Raw genomic sequence first — 14891 nt, forward strand, 5'->3', positions numbered from 1 at the left:
TTAACCCTTTCTTCCCCATTTTTAACCCTTTCTTTGCCATTTTTTCACCATTTTTCCCCGTTTTTTCCCATTTTTCCCCGTTTTTTCCCCTCCCAGTCCAAACCAGTCCAAACCAGTAAACCCAACCCCCATTTCCCCCATTTTTAACCCTTTCTTCCCCATTTTTAACCCTTTCTTTGCCATTTTTTCCCATATTTTCCCCATTTTTTCACCATTTTTTACCATTTTTTCCCATTTATCCCCGTTTTTTCCCCTCCCAGTCCAAACCAGTCCAAACCAGTAACCCCAACCCCCATTTCCCCATTTTTAACCCTTTCTTCCCCATTTTTAACCCTTTATTTACCATATTTTCCCCATTTTTAACCCTTTCTTTGCCATTTTTTCCCCGTTTTTTCACCATTTTTTCCCATTTTTTCCTCATTTTTCCCCCTCCCAGTCCCTCCCAGTCCCTCCCAGTACAAACCAGTAACCCCTGATCCCAATTTCCCCATTTTTAACCCTTTCTTCCCCATATTTTCCCCATTTTAACCCTTTCTTCCCCATTTTTAACCCTTTCTTCCCCATTTTTAACCCTTTCTTTGCAATTTTTTCACCGTTTTTCCCCATTTTTTCACCGTTTTTTCCCATTTTTTCTCCGTTTTTCCCCATTTTTCCCCTCCCAGTCCCTCCCAGTACAAACCAGTAACCCCTGATCCCATTCCCGCCATTTTTAACCCTTTCTTTCCCATATTTTCACCATTTTTAACCCTTTCTTTCCCATTTTTAACCCTTTCTTTCCCATTTTTTCACCGATTTTCCCCATTTTTTCACCGTTTTTCCCCGTTTTTTCCCATTTTTTCCCCGTTTTCCCCCTCCCAGTCCCTCCCAGTACGGACCAGTGGTCACCACGCCGGCGAACACCCAGCACTGGCCGTAGCGCACGGGGGCTCCGGTGCCGTGGAAGCTGCGCAGGATCCCCACGGAGCCGGCCCAGGCCGAGGGGTTGGTGCCTTGGGAATAATCCCCGGTCCAGTTCCCCACCAGAACCCCGCTGTCGTCCAGGGAATTCACCTGGGATGGGAGGGGAAATTATCCGGGGAAAAATTGGGGGAATTTGGGAAAAATCCCGGGAAAAATCGGGGAAAAATTGGGGGAAAATTGGGGGAAAATTGGAGAAAAATTGGGGGAAAATTGGGGAAAATAATCAGGAAAAATGGGGGAAAATCGGGGAAAAATTGGGGAAAAATCGGGGGAAAATTGGGGAAAAATTGGGGGAAAAATGGGGAAAAAATGGGGAAAAAATGGGGAAAAATCAGGGAAAAATTGGGGAAAAATCGGGGAAAAATTGGGGAAAAATCAGGGAAAAATTGGGGAAAAATCGGGGAAAAATTGGGGAAAAATTGGAGAAAAAACGGAGAAAAAATTGGGGTAAAATTGGAAAAAAATTGGGGAATAAATTGGAGAAAAATTGGGGAAAAATCGGGGAAAAATCGGGGAAAAATTGGGTAAAAAATGAGGAAAAATTGGGGAAAAATTAGGGAAAATAATCAGGAAAAATGGGGGAAAATCGGGGAAAAATTGGGGAAAAATTGGGGAAAAAATGGGGAAAAATTGGGGTAAAATTGGAAAAAAATTGGGGAATAAATTGGAGAAAAATTGGGGAAAAATCGGGGAAAAATCGGGGAAAAATTGGGTAAAAATTGGGAAAAAATTGGGGAAAAATTGGGAAAAAATTGGGGAATAAATTGGAGAAAAATTCGGGAAAAATCGGGGAAAAATTGGGGAAAAATTGGGGAAAAATTGGGGGAAAATTGGGGAAAAATTGGGGAAAAATTGGGGAAAAATTGGGGAAAATCGAGGAAAAATCAGGGAAAAATTGGGGAAAATGTGGGGAAATGGGGAATTGGGGGTTGGTGCCTTGGGAATAATCCCCGGTGCAGTTCCCCACCAGAACCCCGCTGGAGTCCAGGGAATTCACCTGGGATGGGAGGGAATTCCAGGGAAAATTATCCGGGGAATTGGGGAAAAATCCCGGGAAAAATCGGGGAAAAAATGGGGAAAAATCGGGGGAAAATTGGAGAAAAATTGGGGGAAAATTGGGGAAAAATTGGGGAAAAATTGGGGAAAAATTGGGGAAAAATTGAAATAAAATTGGGGAAAAATTGGGGAAAATAATGAGGAAAAATGGGGGAAAATTCAGGAAAAATAATAGGGAGAAATGGGGGAAAATTGAGAAAAAAATTGGGGAAAAATTGGGGAAAAATTGGGGAAAAAATGGGGAAAAAATGGGGAAAAATTGGGGAAAAATTGGGGAAAAATTGGGGAAAAATTGAAATAAAATGGGGGAAAACTGGGGAAAAAATGGGGAAAAAATGGGGAAAAATTGGGGAAAAATTGGGGGAAAATTGGGGGAAAATCGGGGAAAAATTGGGGAAAAATCGGGGAAAAATTGGGGAAAAATTGGGGGAAAATTGGGAAAAAATTGGGGAAAAATTGGGGAAAAATTGGGGAAAAATTGAAATAAAATTGGGGAAAAATTGGGGAAAAAATGAGGAAAAATTGGGGGAAAATTGGGGAAAATCGGGGTAAAATCGGGGAAAAATTGGGGAAAAATTGGGGAAAATAATCAGGAAAAATTGGGGATAAAATGGGGAAAAATTGGGGAAAAATTGGGGAAAAATGGGGGAAAAATGGGGAAAAATTGAGGAAAATGTGGGGAAATAGGGAATTGGGGGTTGGTGCCTTGGGAATAATCCCCGGTCCAGTTCCCCACCAGAACCCCGCTGTCGTCCAGGGAATTCACCTGGGATGGGAGGGGAAATTATCCAGGAAAAAATTGGGGGAATTTGGGAAAAATCCCGGGAAAAATCGGGGAAAAATTGGGGAAAAATTGGGGAAAAATTGGGGGAAAATTGAGAAAAAAATTGGGGAAAAAATGGTGAAAAAATGGGGAAAAAATTGGGGTAAAATTGGAAAAAAATTGGGGAATAAATTGGAGAAAAATCGGGGAAAAATCGGGGAAAAATTGGGAAAAAATGGGGAAAAAATGGGGAAAAATTGGGGGAAAATTAGGAAAAAATCGGGGAAAAATCAGGAAAAAATTGGGGAAAAATTGGGGAAAAATTGGGGAAAAATTGGGGAAAAATTGGGGAAAAATTGGAGAAAAATCGGGGAAAAATTGGAGAAAAATTGGGGGAAAATTGGGGAAAAATTGGGGAAAAATTGGGGAAAAATTGGGGGAAAATTGGGGAAAATAATCAGGAAAAATGGGGGAAAATCGGGGGAAAATCATGGAAAAATCGGGGAAAAAATGGGGAAAAATTGGGGAAAAATTGGGGGAAAAATGGGGAAAAAATGGGGAAAAAATGGGGAAAAATTGGGGAAAAATCAGGGAAAAATTGGGGAAAAATCGGAAAAAATTGGGGAAAAATTGGAGAAAAAACGGAGAAAAAATTGGGGTAAAATTGGAAAAAAATTGGGGAATAAATTGGAGAAAAATTGGGGAAAAATCGGGGAAAAATCGGGGAAAAATTGGGTAAAAATTGGGAAAAAATTGGGGAAAAATTGGGAAAAAATTGGGGAATAAATTGGAGAAAAATCGGGGAAAAATCGGGGAAAAATTGGGAAAAAATGGGGAAAAAATGGGGAAAAATTGGGGGAAAATTAGGAAAAAATCGGGGAGAAAATCGGGGAAAAATCAGGAAAAAATTGGGGAAAAATCGGGAAAAAATCAGGGAAAAAATGGGGAAAAATTGGGGAAAAAATGGGGAAAAAATGGGGAAAAAATGGGGAAAAATTGGGGAAAAATTGGGGAAAAATTGGGGAAAATGTGGGGAAATGGGGAATTGGGGGTTGGTGCCTTGGGAATAATCCCCGGTCCAGTTCCCCACCAGAACCCCGCTGGAGTCCAGGGAATTCACCTGGGATGGGAGGGGAAATTATCCGGGGAAAAATCGGGAAAAATCCCGGGAAAAATCGGGAAAAATCCCGGGAAAAATCGAGAAAAAATTGGGGAAAATCGGGGAAAAATTCGGAAAAAATTGGGGAAAAATCAGGGAAAAATTGGGGAAAAATCGGAAAAAATTGGGGAAAAATTGGAGAAAAAACGGAGAAAAAATTGGGGTAAAATTGGAAAAAAATTGGGGAATAAATTGGAGAAAAATTGGGGAAAAATCGGGGAAAAATCGGGGAAAAATTGGGTAAAAATTGGGAAAAAATTGGGGAAAAATTGGGAAAAAATTGGGGAATAAATTGGAGAAAAATCGGGGAAAAATCGGGGAAAAATTGGGAAAAAATGGGGAAAAATTGGGGAAAAATTGGGGGAAAATTGGGGGAAAATGTGGGGAAATGGGGAATTGGGGGTTGGTGCCTTGGGAATAATCCCCGGTCCAGTTCCCCACCAGAACCCCGCTGTCGTCCAGGGAATTCACCTGGGATGGGAGGGGAAATTATCCGGGGAAAAATCGGGAAAAATCTCGGGGGAAATCGGGGAAAAATTGGGGAAAAATTGGGGAAAAATTGGGGAAAAAATGGGGAAAAATTGAAATAAAATGGGGGAAAATTGGGGAAAAATTGGGGAAAAATTGAAATAAAATGGGGGAAAATTGGGGAAAAAATGGGGAAAAATTGGGGGAAAATTGGGGAAAATAATCAGGAAAAATGAGGGAAAATTCAGGAAAAATAATAGGGAGAAATGGGGGAAAATTGGGAAAAAATTGGGGAAAAATTGGGGGAAAATGGGGAAAAAATTGGGGAAAAATTGGGGAAAATTGGGGAAAAATTGGAGAAAAATTTGGAATAATTGGGGGAAAATGTGGGGAAATGGGGAATTGGGGGTTGGTGCCTTGGGAATAATCCCCGGTGCAGTTCCCCACCAGAACCCCGCTGGAGTCCAGGGAATTCACCTGGGAAACGTTGGGAATGCCAGGGAAATTATCCAGGGAAAAATCCCGGGGGAATTCGGGAAAAATCCCGGGAAAAATCGGGGAAAAATTGGTGGAAAATCGGGGAAAAATTGGGGAAAATAATCAGGAAAAATGGGGTAAAAATTGGGGAAAAATTGGGAAAAATTGGGGGAATAATTGGGGAAAAATTGGGGAAAAATTGGGGAAAAAATGGGGAAAAATAGGGGGAAAATTGGGGAAAAATCCCGGGGGAAATTGGGGAAAAATTGGGGAAAAATTGGGGGAAAATTGGGGGAAAATTGGGGGAAAATTGGGGAAAAATTGGGGGAAAATTGGGGAAAAATTGGGGAAAAATTGGGGAAAAATTGGGGAAAAATTGGGGAAAATCGGGGAAAAATTGGGGGAAAAGTGGGGGAAAATTGGGGAAAAATTGGGGAAAAAATGGGGAAAAATTAGGGAAAAATTGGGAAAAATTGGGGAAAAATGGGGAAAAATTGGGGGAAAATAATCAGGAAAAATGGGGGAGTATTCAGGAAAAATAATAGGGAGAAATGAGGGAAAATTGAGAAAAAAATTGGGGGAAAATCGGGAAAAAATTGGGGAAAAATTGGGGGAAAATTGGGGAAAATAATCAGGAAAATGGGGGAAAATTCAGGAAAAATAATAGGGAGAAATGGGGGAAAATTGAGAAAAAAATTGGGGAAAATTGGGGAAAAATTGGGGAAAATTGGGGAAAAATCAGGAAAAAATTGGGGAAATTATAGGGAAAAATAGGGAAATATAATAGGGAAAAATAATGGGAAAAAATGGAGAAAAATCTGAAAAAATCGGGGAAAAAATTGGGGAAAAATCGGGGAAAAAATGGAAAAAAATCAGGGGAAAAATCGAGGAAAAATAGGGGTAAAATTGGGGAAAAATTGGGGAAAAATTGGGGGAAAATTGGGGGAAAATTGGGGAAAAAATGGAGAAAAAAACGGAGAAAAAATTGGGGGAAAATCGGGAAAAAATTGGGGAAAAATTGGGGAAAAATTGGGGAAAAATCGGGGAAAAATTGGGGAAAAATTGGGGGAAAATTGGGGAAAAATGGGGAAAAATTGGGGAAAATAATCAGGAAAAATTGGGGAAAAATTGGGGAAAAAATTTGGGAAAAAAATGGGGAAAAAATCGGGAAAAAAAATTGGGAAAAATCCCGGGAAAATTGGGAGGTGGGGGAGGGGAAATGGGGAGGGAATCGAGGGGATTCAGCCCAAAATCCCCGGAATTTGCCCCAAAATCCCCAAATTTCTCCCAATTTTCCCCAAAATTCACCCCAAAATCCCAGGAATTCACCCGAAATTCCCAAAAATTCCTCCCAAATCCCCCAAAATTCCCTCAAAATCCCCAAATTTCCCCCAAAATTCCCAAAATTTTCCCAAATTTCCCCAAAATTCCCACTTTTTTTCCCCCAAAATCCCTCCCAAATTTCCCAAATTTCCCCCCCCAAAATCCCAAAATCCCCAAATTTTCCCAAAAAATCCCCAAAATTCCCAAATTTTTACAAAATTTCCCCAAAATTCCCCAAAAATTCCCCAAAAAAATCCCTAAAATTCCCAAATTTTCCCCAAAATCCCCCAAAATTCCCCAAAATTCCCAATTTCTCCCAAGAATTCCCAAATTTCCCCCCCAAAATTTCCCAAATTTCCCCCAAATTCTCCAAAAATCCCCCAAAATTCCCAAATTTTCCCCAAAATCCCCAAAATTCCCCTAAAATCCCCCCAAATTCTCCAAAAATCCCAAAAACTCCCAAAAAATTCCCCAAAATTCCCCAAAAATTCCCAAAAATTCCCCAAAAATTCCCCAAAATTCCCAAAAATTCCCAAAAAATTCCCAATTTCCTCCCAACATTCCCAAATTTCCCCCAAAATTCCCCCAAAAATCCCCAAAAATCCCCCAAAATTCCCCAAAATTCCCAAAAATTCCCAAAAAATTCCCCAAAGTCTCCAAAAATTCCCCAAAAATTCCCCAAAATACCCAAATTTTCTCCAAAATTCCCCAAAAATTCCCAAATTTCCCAGAATTCCCCCCAAAATAAAAAAAAATTCCCCAAAATCCCCCCAAAATTCCCCCAAAATTCACAAAAAATTCACAAAAAATTCCCAAAAATTCCCAAAAACTCCCAAAAAAATCCCCCAAAATTCCCAAATTTTCCCCAAAATTCCCAAATTTTCCCCAAAATCTCCAAAATTCCCCTAAAATCCCCCCAAATTCTCCAAAAATCCCAAAAATTCCCAAATTTTCCCTCAAAATCCCCCCAAAATCGCAAAAATTCCCCAAAAATTCCCCAAAAATTCCCAAATTTTCCCCAAAATTCCCCCAAAATTCCCAAATTTCCCAGAATTCCCCCGGAATTCCCAAATTTCCCCCAAAATTCCCAAATTTTCCTCAAAATCCCCCAAAATTCCCCAAAAATTTCCCCCAAAATCCCCCAAAAATTCCCAAAAAATTCCCAAAATTCCTCCAAAATTCCCCCAAATTCCCCCAAATCCCCCAAAATTCCCTCCAAAAATCCCAAAAACTCCCAAAAAAATCCCCAAAAATTCCAAAAAAATTCCCCAAAAATTCCCCAAAAATTCCCAAATTTCCCAGAATTCCCCCAGAATTCCCAGATTTTCCCCGGAATTCCCAAATTTCCCCCTCAAAAATCCAAAAAATTCCCGAATTTCCCCCAAAAATCCCCAAAATTCCCCTAAAATTCCCAAATTTCTCAAAATTTCCCAATTTTCCCCCGAATTCAAAAAAATTCCCCCAAAATTCCCCCAAAATTCCCCCAAAATCCCCCCAAAATTCCAAAAAAATCCCAAAAATTCCCAAAAATTCCCCCAAAATCCCCAAAATTTCCCAAATTTCCCCAAAATTCCCAAATTTCCCAGAATTCTCCCCGGAATTCCTGAATTTCCCCCCAAAAATTCCCAAAATCCCAAAAATTCCCAAAAATTCCAAAAAAATCCCCCCAAAATTAAAAAAATTCCCCCAAAAATTCCCAAAAATTCCCCAAATTTCCTGAATTTTTTCCAAAATCCCCCAAAATTCCCGAATTTCCCCGAATTCCCCCGGAATTCCCGATTTTCCCCGGAATTCCCAAATTTCCCCCCTCAAAAATCCCCAAAATTCCCACAATTCCCCAAATTCCCCCAAATTTTCCCCAAAATTCCACAAAACTCCCAAATTTCCCAGAATTCCCCCCAAAATCCAAAAAAATTCCCCTAAATCCCCAAAAATTCCCCCAAAATTCCCCCAAAATAAAAAAAAAAATCCCCAAAAATTCCCCAAAATTCCCCAAAATTTCCCAAAATTCCTAAATTTCCCCCGAAAAATCCCAAAAATTCCCAAATTTCCCCCCAAAATTCAAAAAAATTCCCCAAAATTCCAAAAAATTCCCCAAAATTCCCAAAAAATTCCCAAAAATCCCCAAAAAATCCCCAAAATTCCCAAAAATTCCCCAAAAATTCCCCAAAAATTCCCAAAATTCCCCAAAAATCCCCAAAAAATTCCCAAAAATTCCCAAAATTCCCAAAATTCCCCGTTTTTCCCCCGGAATTCCGGGATTTCCTCACCATGGCCGACACCACCCTGGCCACCATGACGGGGTCGCCGCGGGCGCTGTGGGGCATCCCCCGGCGGTCCAGGATGAACAGGCAGGCGTCCAGGACCCCCGGCTCGAACTGCGCAGAGCCCCGCAATTCCCGAAATTCCCGAAATTCCCGGAATTCCAGGAAAAAATCCGGCGGAAAACGGAGAAAATTTGGGGAAAAAACGATAAAAATGCGTTAAAATGGCGATTTTTGACACAAATTTTTGGGGTTTTTATGAGATTTGGGATGTCAAATTTATGGAATTGATCCCAAATTCTTGGAATTCCCAAAATTCCCAAAAATTCCCAAAAAATCCGATCAAAAATGGTGAAAATTTGAGGAAAATGCGTTAAAATGACCGAAAATCGGCGTTTTTTGACCCAAATTTTTGGGGTTTTTTGGGGATTTTGGATCTCAAATTTATGGAATTGATCCCAAATTCCCAAAATTCCCAAAATTCCCAAAATTCCCAAAAATTCCCCAAAAAATTTGGTCAAAAATGACCAAAATTGGAGGAAAATGCGATAAAATTGCCCAAAATTGGCGTTTTTTGACCCAAATTTTGGGGTTTTTTGGGGATTTTCGATCTCAAATTTTTGGATTTGATCCCTAAAATATTTGGATTCCCAAAATTCCCAAAATTCCTGAAATTTCCCAAAAAAATTTGGTCAAAAATGGTGAAAATTTGAGGAAAATGCGTTGAAATGACCCAAAATTGGCGTTTTTTGACCCAAATTTTGGGGTTTTTTGGGGATTTTGGATCTCAAATTTATGGAATTGATCCCAAAAATCTCAAAATTCCCAAAATTCCCAAAAATTCCCGGAATTCCAGGAAAAAATCCGGGGGAAAACGGAGAAAATTTGGGGAAAAAACGTTAAAATGACCCAAAATTGGCGCTTTTTGACCCAAATTTTTGGGGTTTTTATGAGATTTGGGATGTCAAATTTATGGAATTGATCCCAAATTCTCGGAATTCCCAAAATTCCCGAAATTCCCGAAAAAATCCGGTGGAAAACGGCCAAAATTTGGGGAAAAGACGTTAAAAAAACATTAAAAATGCGTTAAAATGGCGATTTTTGACCCAAATTTTGGGGTTTTTATGGGATTTGGGATTTCAAATTTTTGGAATTAATCCCTAATCCCCGAAATTCCCGAAATTCCCAAAAATTCCCGGAATTCCAGGAAAAAATCCGGCGGAAAACGGAGAAAATTTGGGGAAAAAACGATAAAAATGCGTTAAAATGGAGATTTTTGACCCAAATTTTGGGGGTTTTTTGGGGATTTTGGATCTCAAATTTTTGGATTTGATCCCAAATTCCCGAAATTCCCAAAATTCCCAAAAATTCCCCAAAAAATTTGGTCAAAAATGACCAAAATTGGAGAAAAATGCGTTAAAATGACCCAAAATTGGCGTTTTTTGACCCAAATTTTGGGTTTTTTTGGGATTTTCGATCTCAAATTTTTTGAATTGATCCCTAAAATATTTGGATTCCCAAAATTCCCAAAATTCCTGAAATTTCCTAAAAAAATCCGATCAAAAATGGTGAAAATTTGAGGAAAATGCGTTAAAATGATCCAAAATTGGCGTTTTTTGACCCAAATTTTTGGGGTTTTTATGAGATTTGGGATGTCAAATTTATGGAATTGATCCCTAATTCTTGGAATTCCCAAAATTCTCGAAATTCCCGAAAAAATCCGGTGGAAAATGGAGAAAATTTGGGGAAAAAACGTTAAAAAAAGTCAAAAATGCGTTAAAATGGCGATTTTTGACCCAAATTTTGGGGGTTTTTTGGGGATTTTGGATCCCAAATTTTTGGAATTGATCCCAAATTCTCGAAATTCCCAAAATTCCCAAAATTCCTGAAATTCCAAAAAAAATCCGGTCAAAAACGGCCAAAATTGGAGGAAAATGCGTTAAAATGACCCAAAATTGGCGGTTTTTGACCCAAATTTTGGGGGTTTTTTGGGGATTTGGGATCTCAAATTTTTGGAATTGATCCCTAATCCCCGAAATTCCCAAAATTCCCAAAATTCCCGGAATTCCAGAAAAAAATCCGGCGGAAAACGGAGAAAATTTGGGGAAAAAACGTTAAAATGACCCAAAATTGGCGTTTTTTGACCCAAATTTTTGGGGTTTTTATGAGATTTGGGATGTCAAATTTATGGATTTGATCCCGAATTCTTGGAATTCCCAAAATTCCCGAAATTCCCGAAAAAATCCGGCAGAAAACGGAGAAAATTTGGGGAAAAGACGTTAAAAAAACGTTAAAAAAGCGTAAAAATGGCGGGTTTTGACCCAAATTTTGGGGTTTTTATGGGATTTGGGATCTCAAATTTTTGGAATTAATCCCTAATCCCCGAAATTCCCGAAATTCCCAAAAATTCCCGGAATTCCCAAAAAAAATCCGGCGGAAAACGGAGAAAATTTGGGGAAAAAACGTTAAAATGACCCAAAATTGGTAAATTTTGACCCAAATTTTGTAGTTTTTTGGGATTTGGGATCTCAAATTTATGGAATTGATCCCTAAAATATTTGGATTCCCAAAATTCCCAAAAATTCCTGGAAATTCCTGAAAAAATCCGGTGGAAAACGGCCAAAATTGGAGGAAAATGCGTTAAAATGACCCAAAATTGGCGGTTTTTGACCCAAATTTTGGGGGTTTTTTGGGGATTTGGGATCTCAAATTTTTGGAATTGATCCCTAATCCCCGAAATTCCCAAAATTCCCAAAATTCCCGGAATTCCAGAAAAAAATCCGGCGGAAAACGGAGAAAATTTGGGGAAAAAACGTTAAAATGACCCAAAATTGGCGTTTTTTGACCCAAATTTTGGGGTTTTTTGGGGATTTGGGGTCTCAAATTTTTGGAATTGATCCCTAATTCTTGGAATTCCCAAAATTCCCAGAATTCCCAAAAAAATCCGGCAGAAAACGGAGAAAATTTGGGGAAAAAATGTTAAAAATGCGTTAAAATGGCGATTTTTGACCCAAATTTTGGGGTTTTTTGGGATTTGGGATCTCAAATTTATGGAATTAATCTCAAACTCTCGAAATTCCTGAAATTCCCAAAAATTCCCGAAAATTCCCAAAAATTCCCCCAAAAATTTGGTCAAAAATGGTGAAAATTGGGGGAAAATGCGTTAAAATGACCAAAAATTGGCGTTTTTTGACCCAAATTTTGTGGTTTTGGGGGATTTGGGATCCCAAATTCATGGAATTGATCCCAAATTCCCAAAATTCCCGAAATTCCCGGAATTCCCGGAAAATTCTCCGAAATTCCCAAAAAAATCCGGTGGAAAACGGAGAAAATTTGGGGAAAAAAACGTTAAAAATGCGTTAAAATGGTGATTTTTGACCCAAATTTTGGGGGTTTTTGGGGATTTGGGATCTCAAATTTTTGGAATTAATCTCAAATTCCCAAAATTCCCGAAATTCCCCCAAATTCCCAAAAATCCCCCAAAAAATCCCATCAAAAATGGTGAAAATTGGAGGAAAATGCGTTAAGATGACCCAAAATCGGCGATTTTTGACCCAAATTTTGGGGGTTTTTGGGGATTTGGGATCTCAAATTTATGGAATTGATCCCAAATTCCCAAAATTCCCGAAATTCCCAAAATTCCCGGAATTCCAGGAAAAAATCCGGCAGAAAACGGAGAAAATTTGGGGAAAATGCGTTAAAATGACCCAAAATTGGCGATTTTTGACCCAAATTTTGGGGTTTTTTTGGGGATTTTGGATCTCAAATTTTTTGAACTGATCCCTAAAATATTTGGATTCCCAAAATTCCCAAAATTCCCAAAAATTCCCGAAAAAATCCGGTGGAAAACGGAGAAAATTTGGGGAAAAAACGTTTAAAAAACGTTAAAAATGCGTTAAAATCGCGATTTTTGACACAAATTTTTGGGGTTTTTTGGGGATTTGAGATCTCAAATTTATGGATTTGATCCCAAGTTCTTGGAATTCCCAAAATTCCCCAAAATTCCCAAAAATTCCCCCAGAAATTTGGTCAAAAATGGTGAAAATTTGAGGAAAATGCGTTAAAATGACCGAAAATCGGCGTTTTTTGACCCAAATTTTTGGGGTTTTTTTGGGGATTTTGGATCTCAAATTTATGGAATTGATCCCAAATTCCCAAAATTCCCGAAATTCCCAAAATTCCCGGAATTCCAGGAAAAAATCCGGCCGAAAACGGAGAAAATTTGGGGAAAAAACGATAAAAATGCGCAAAATGGCGATTTTTGACCCAAATTTTGGGGGTTTTTATGGGATTTGGCATTTCAAATTTTTGGAATTAATCCCTAATCCCCGAAATTCCCGAAATTCCCAAAAATTCCCGGAATTCCAGGAAAAAATCCGGCGGAAAACGGAGAAAATTTGAGGAAAAAACGTTAAAAAGACCCAAAATTGGCGATTTTTGACCCAAATTTTGGGGTTTCTTGGGGATTTTGGATCCCAAATTATTGGAATTGATCCCAAATTCTCGAAATTCCCAAAATTCCCAAAAATTCCTGAAATTCCAAAAAAAACCCAGTCAAAAACGGCCAAAATTTGGAGAAAATGCGTTAAAATGACCCAAAATTGGCGTTTTTTGACCCAAATTTTGTGATTTTTTTGGGATTTCTGATCTCAAATTTTTAGAATTGATCCCTAAAATCTCGAAATTCCCAAAATTCCCAAAAATTCCCAAAATTCCTGAAAAATTCCCAAAAAAATCCGATCAAAAACAGCAAAAATTGGAGAAAAATGCGATAAAATTGCCCAAAATTGGCGTTTTTTGACCCAAATTTTGGGGTTTTTGGGGATTTTGGATCCCAAATTTTTAGAATTGATCCCTAAAATCTCGAAATTCCCAAAATTTCCAAAAATTCACAAAACTCCCAAAAAAATCCGGTGGAAAACGGCCAAAATTGGAGGAAAATGCGTTAAAATGACCGAAAATTGGCGATTTTTGACCCAAAATTTTGGGGTTTTTGGGGATTTTGGATCTCAAATTTTTGGATTTGATCCCAAAAATCTCAAAATTCCCAAAAATTCCCAAAAATTCCTGGAAATTCCGAAAAAAATTTGGTCAAAAACGGTGAAAATTGGAGAAAAATGAATTAAAATGACCCAAAATTGGTGCTTTTTGACCCAAATTTTGGGGATTTTGGGGATTTGGGATCTCAAATTTATGGAATTGATCCCAAATTCTTGGAATTCCCAAAATTCCCGAAATTCCCCAAAATTCCCAAAAATTCCCAAAAAAATTTGGTCAAAAATGACCAAAATTGGAGGAAAATGCGTTAAAATGACCCAAAATCGGCGTTTTTTGACCCAAATTTTGTGATTTTTTTGGGATTTCAGATCCCAAATTATTGGAATTGATCCCAAAAATCTCAAAATTCCCAAAAATTCCCAAAATTCCCAAAAAATACCCAAAAATTCCCCAAAAAATCTGACCCAAAATGGCTGAAATTGGAGGAAAATGCGTTAAAATGACCCAAAATTGGCTGGTTTTGACCCAAAATTTTGGGATTTTTTGGGATTTCAGATCTCAAATTTTTAGAATTGATCCCAAAAATCTCGAAATTCCCAAAATTCCCGAAAAATTCCCCAAAAAATCCGATCAAAAACAGCAAAAATTGGAGAAAAATGCGATAAAATTGCCCAAAATTGGCGTTTTTTGACCCAAATTTTGGGGTTTCTTGGGGATTTTGGATCTCAAATTTTTGGATTTGATCCCTAAAATCTTGAAATTCCCAAAAATTCCCAAAATTCCTGGAAATTCCAAAAAAAATTTGGTCAAAAATGGTGAAAATTGGAGGAAAATGCGATAAAATTGCCCAAAATTGGCGTTTTTTGACCCAAAATTTTGGGATTTTTTGGGATTTTCGATCCCAAATTTTTCCTGGAAATCCCCAAATTTTAGGGAATCCCAAAATCCCCAAAATCCCCAAAATTTCCCTCAAAAATTCCCTCAAATCCTCAGCGGGAATCAAAACCATTTTGGGGTAAAAACCCCAAATTTTGGGGTAAAAAAATCCCAATTTTTGAGGAAAAATTTCAGATTTTTGGGGTAAAAAATTCCAATTTGGGGCAAAAAATTCCAATTTTGGTGCAGAAATTCCAATTTTGGGGCAAAAATTGCAATTTTTTGGTAAAAAAATCCCAATTTTGGGTCAAAAAATCCGGATTTTGGGCAAAAAAAATCTAATTTTGGGGCTAAAAAATTCCAATTTTTGAGGAAAAATTCCAGATTTCGAGGCAAAAATTCCCATTTTTTGGTAAAAAATCCAATTTTAGGGTAAAACATTCAAACTTTTGAGGAAAAATTCCCAATTTTGGGGCTAAAAATTCCAATTTTTTGGAAAAAAATCCCAATTTTGGGCCAAATAATCCAAATTTTGGCTAAAAAATTC

At 38.1% G+C, this 14891-nt stretch overlaps 1 protein-coding gene across 1 annotated transcript in view; it reads right to left on the reverse strand.

Annotated features, from left to right (window-relative positions):
• TGM1 (transglutaminase 1) overlaps nucleotides 1-14891 on the reverse strand; it is a 64063-nt gene that overhangs the window by 24710 nt on the left and 24462 nt on the right. The window contains exons 6-7 of the mRNA XM_086870858.1: nucleotides 8477-8584; nucleotides 876-1050 (exon numbers count right to left, since the gene is read on the reverse strand). Coding sequence (XP_086726984.1) covers nucleotides 876-1050; nucleotides 8477-8584 — 283 coding nt within the window. The remainder of the gene's footprint in view (nucleotides 1-875; nucleotides 1051-8476; nucleotides 8585-14891) is intronic.

This window comes from Cyanistes caeruleus, chromosome 33 (genome assembly GCF_971803275.1).
Source record: "Cyanistes caeruleus chromosome 33, bCyaCae1.hap1.1, whole genome shotgun sequence".
Taxonomy (NCBI): Eukaryota; Metazoa; Chordata; class Aves; order Passeriformes; family Paridae; genus Cyanistes; species Cyanistes caeruleus.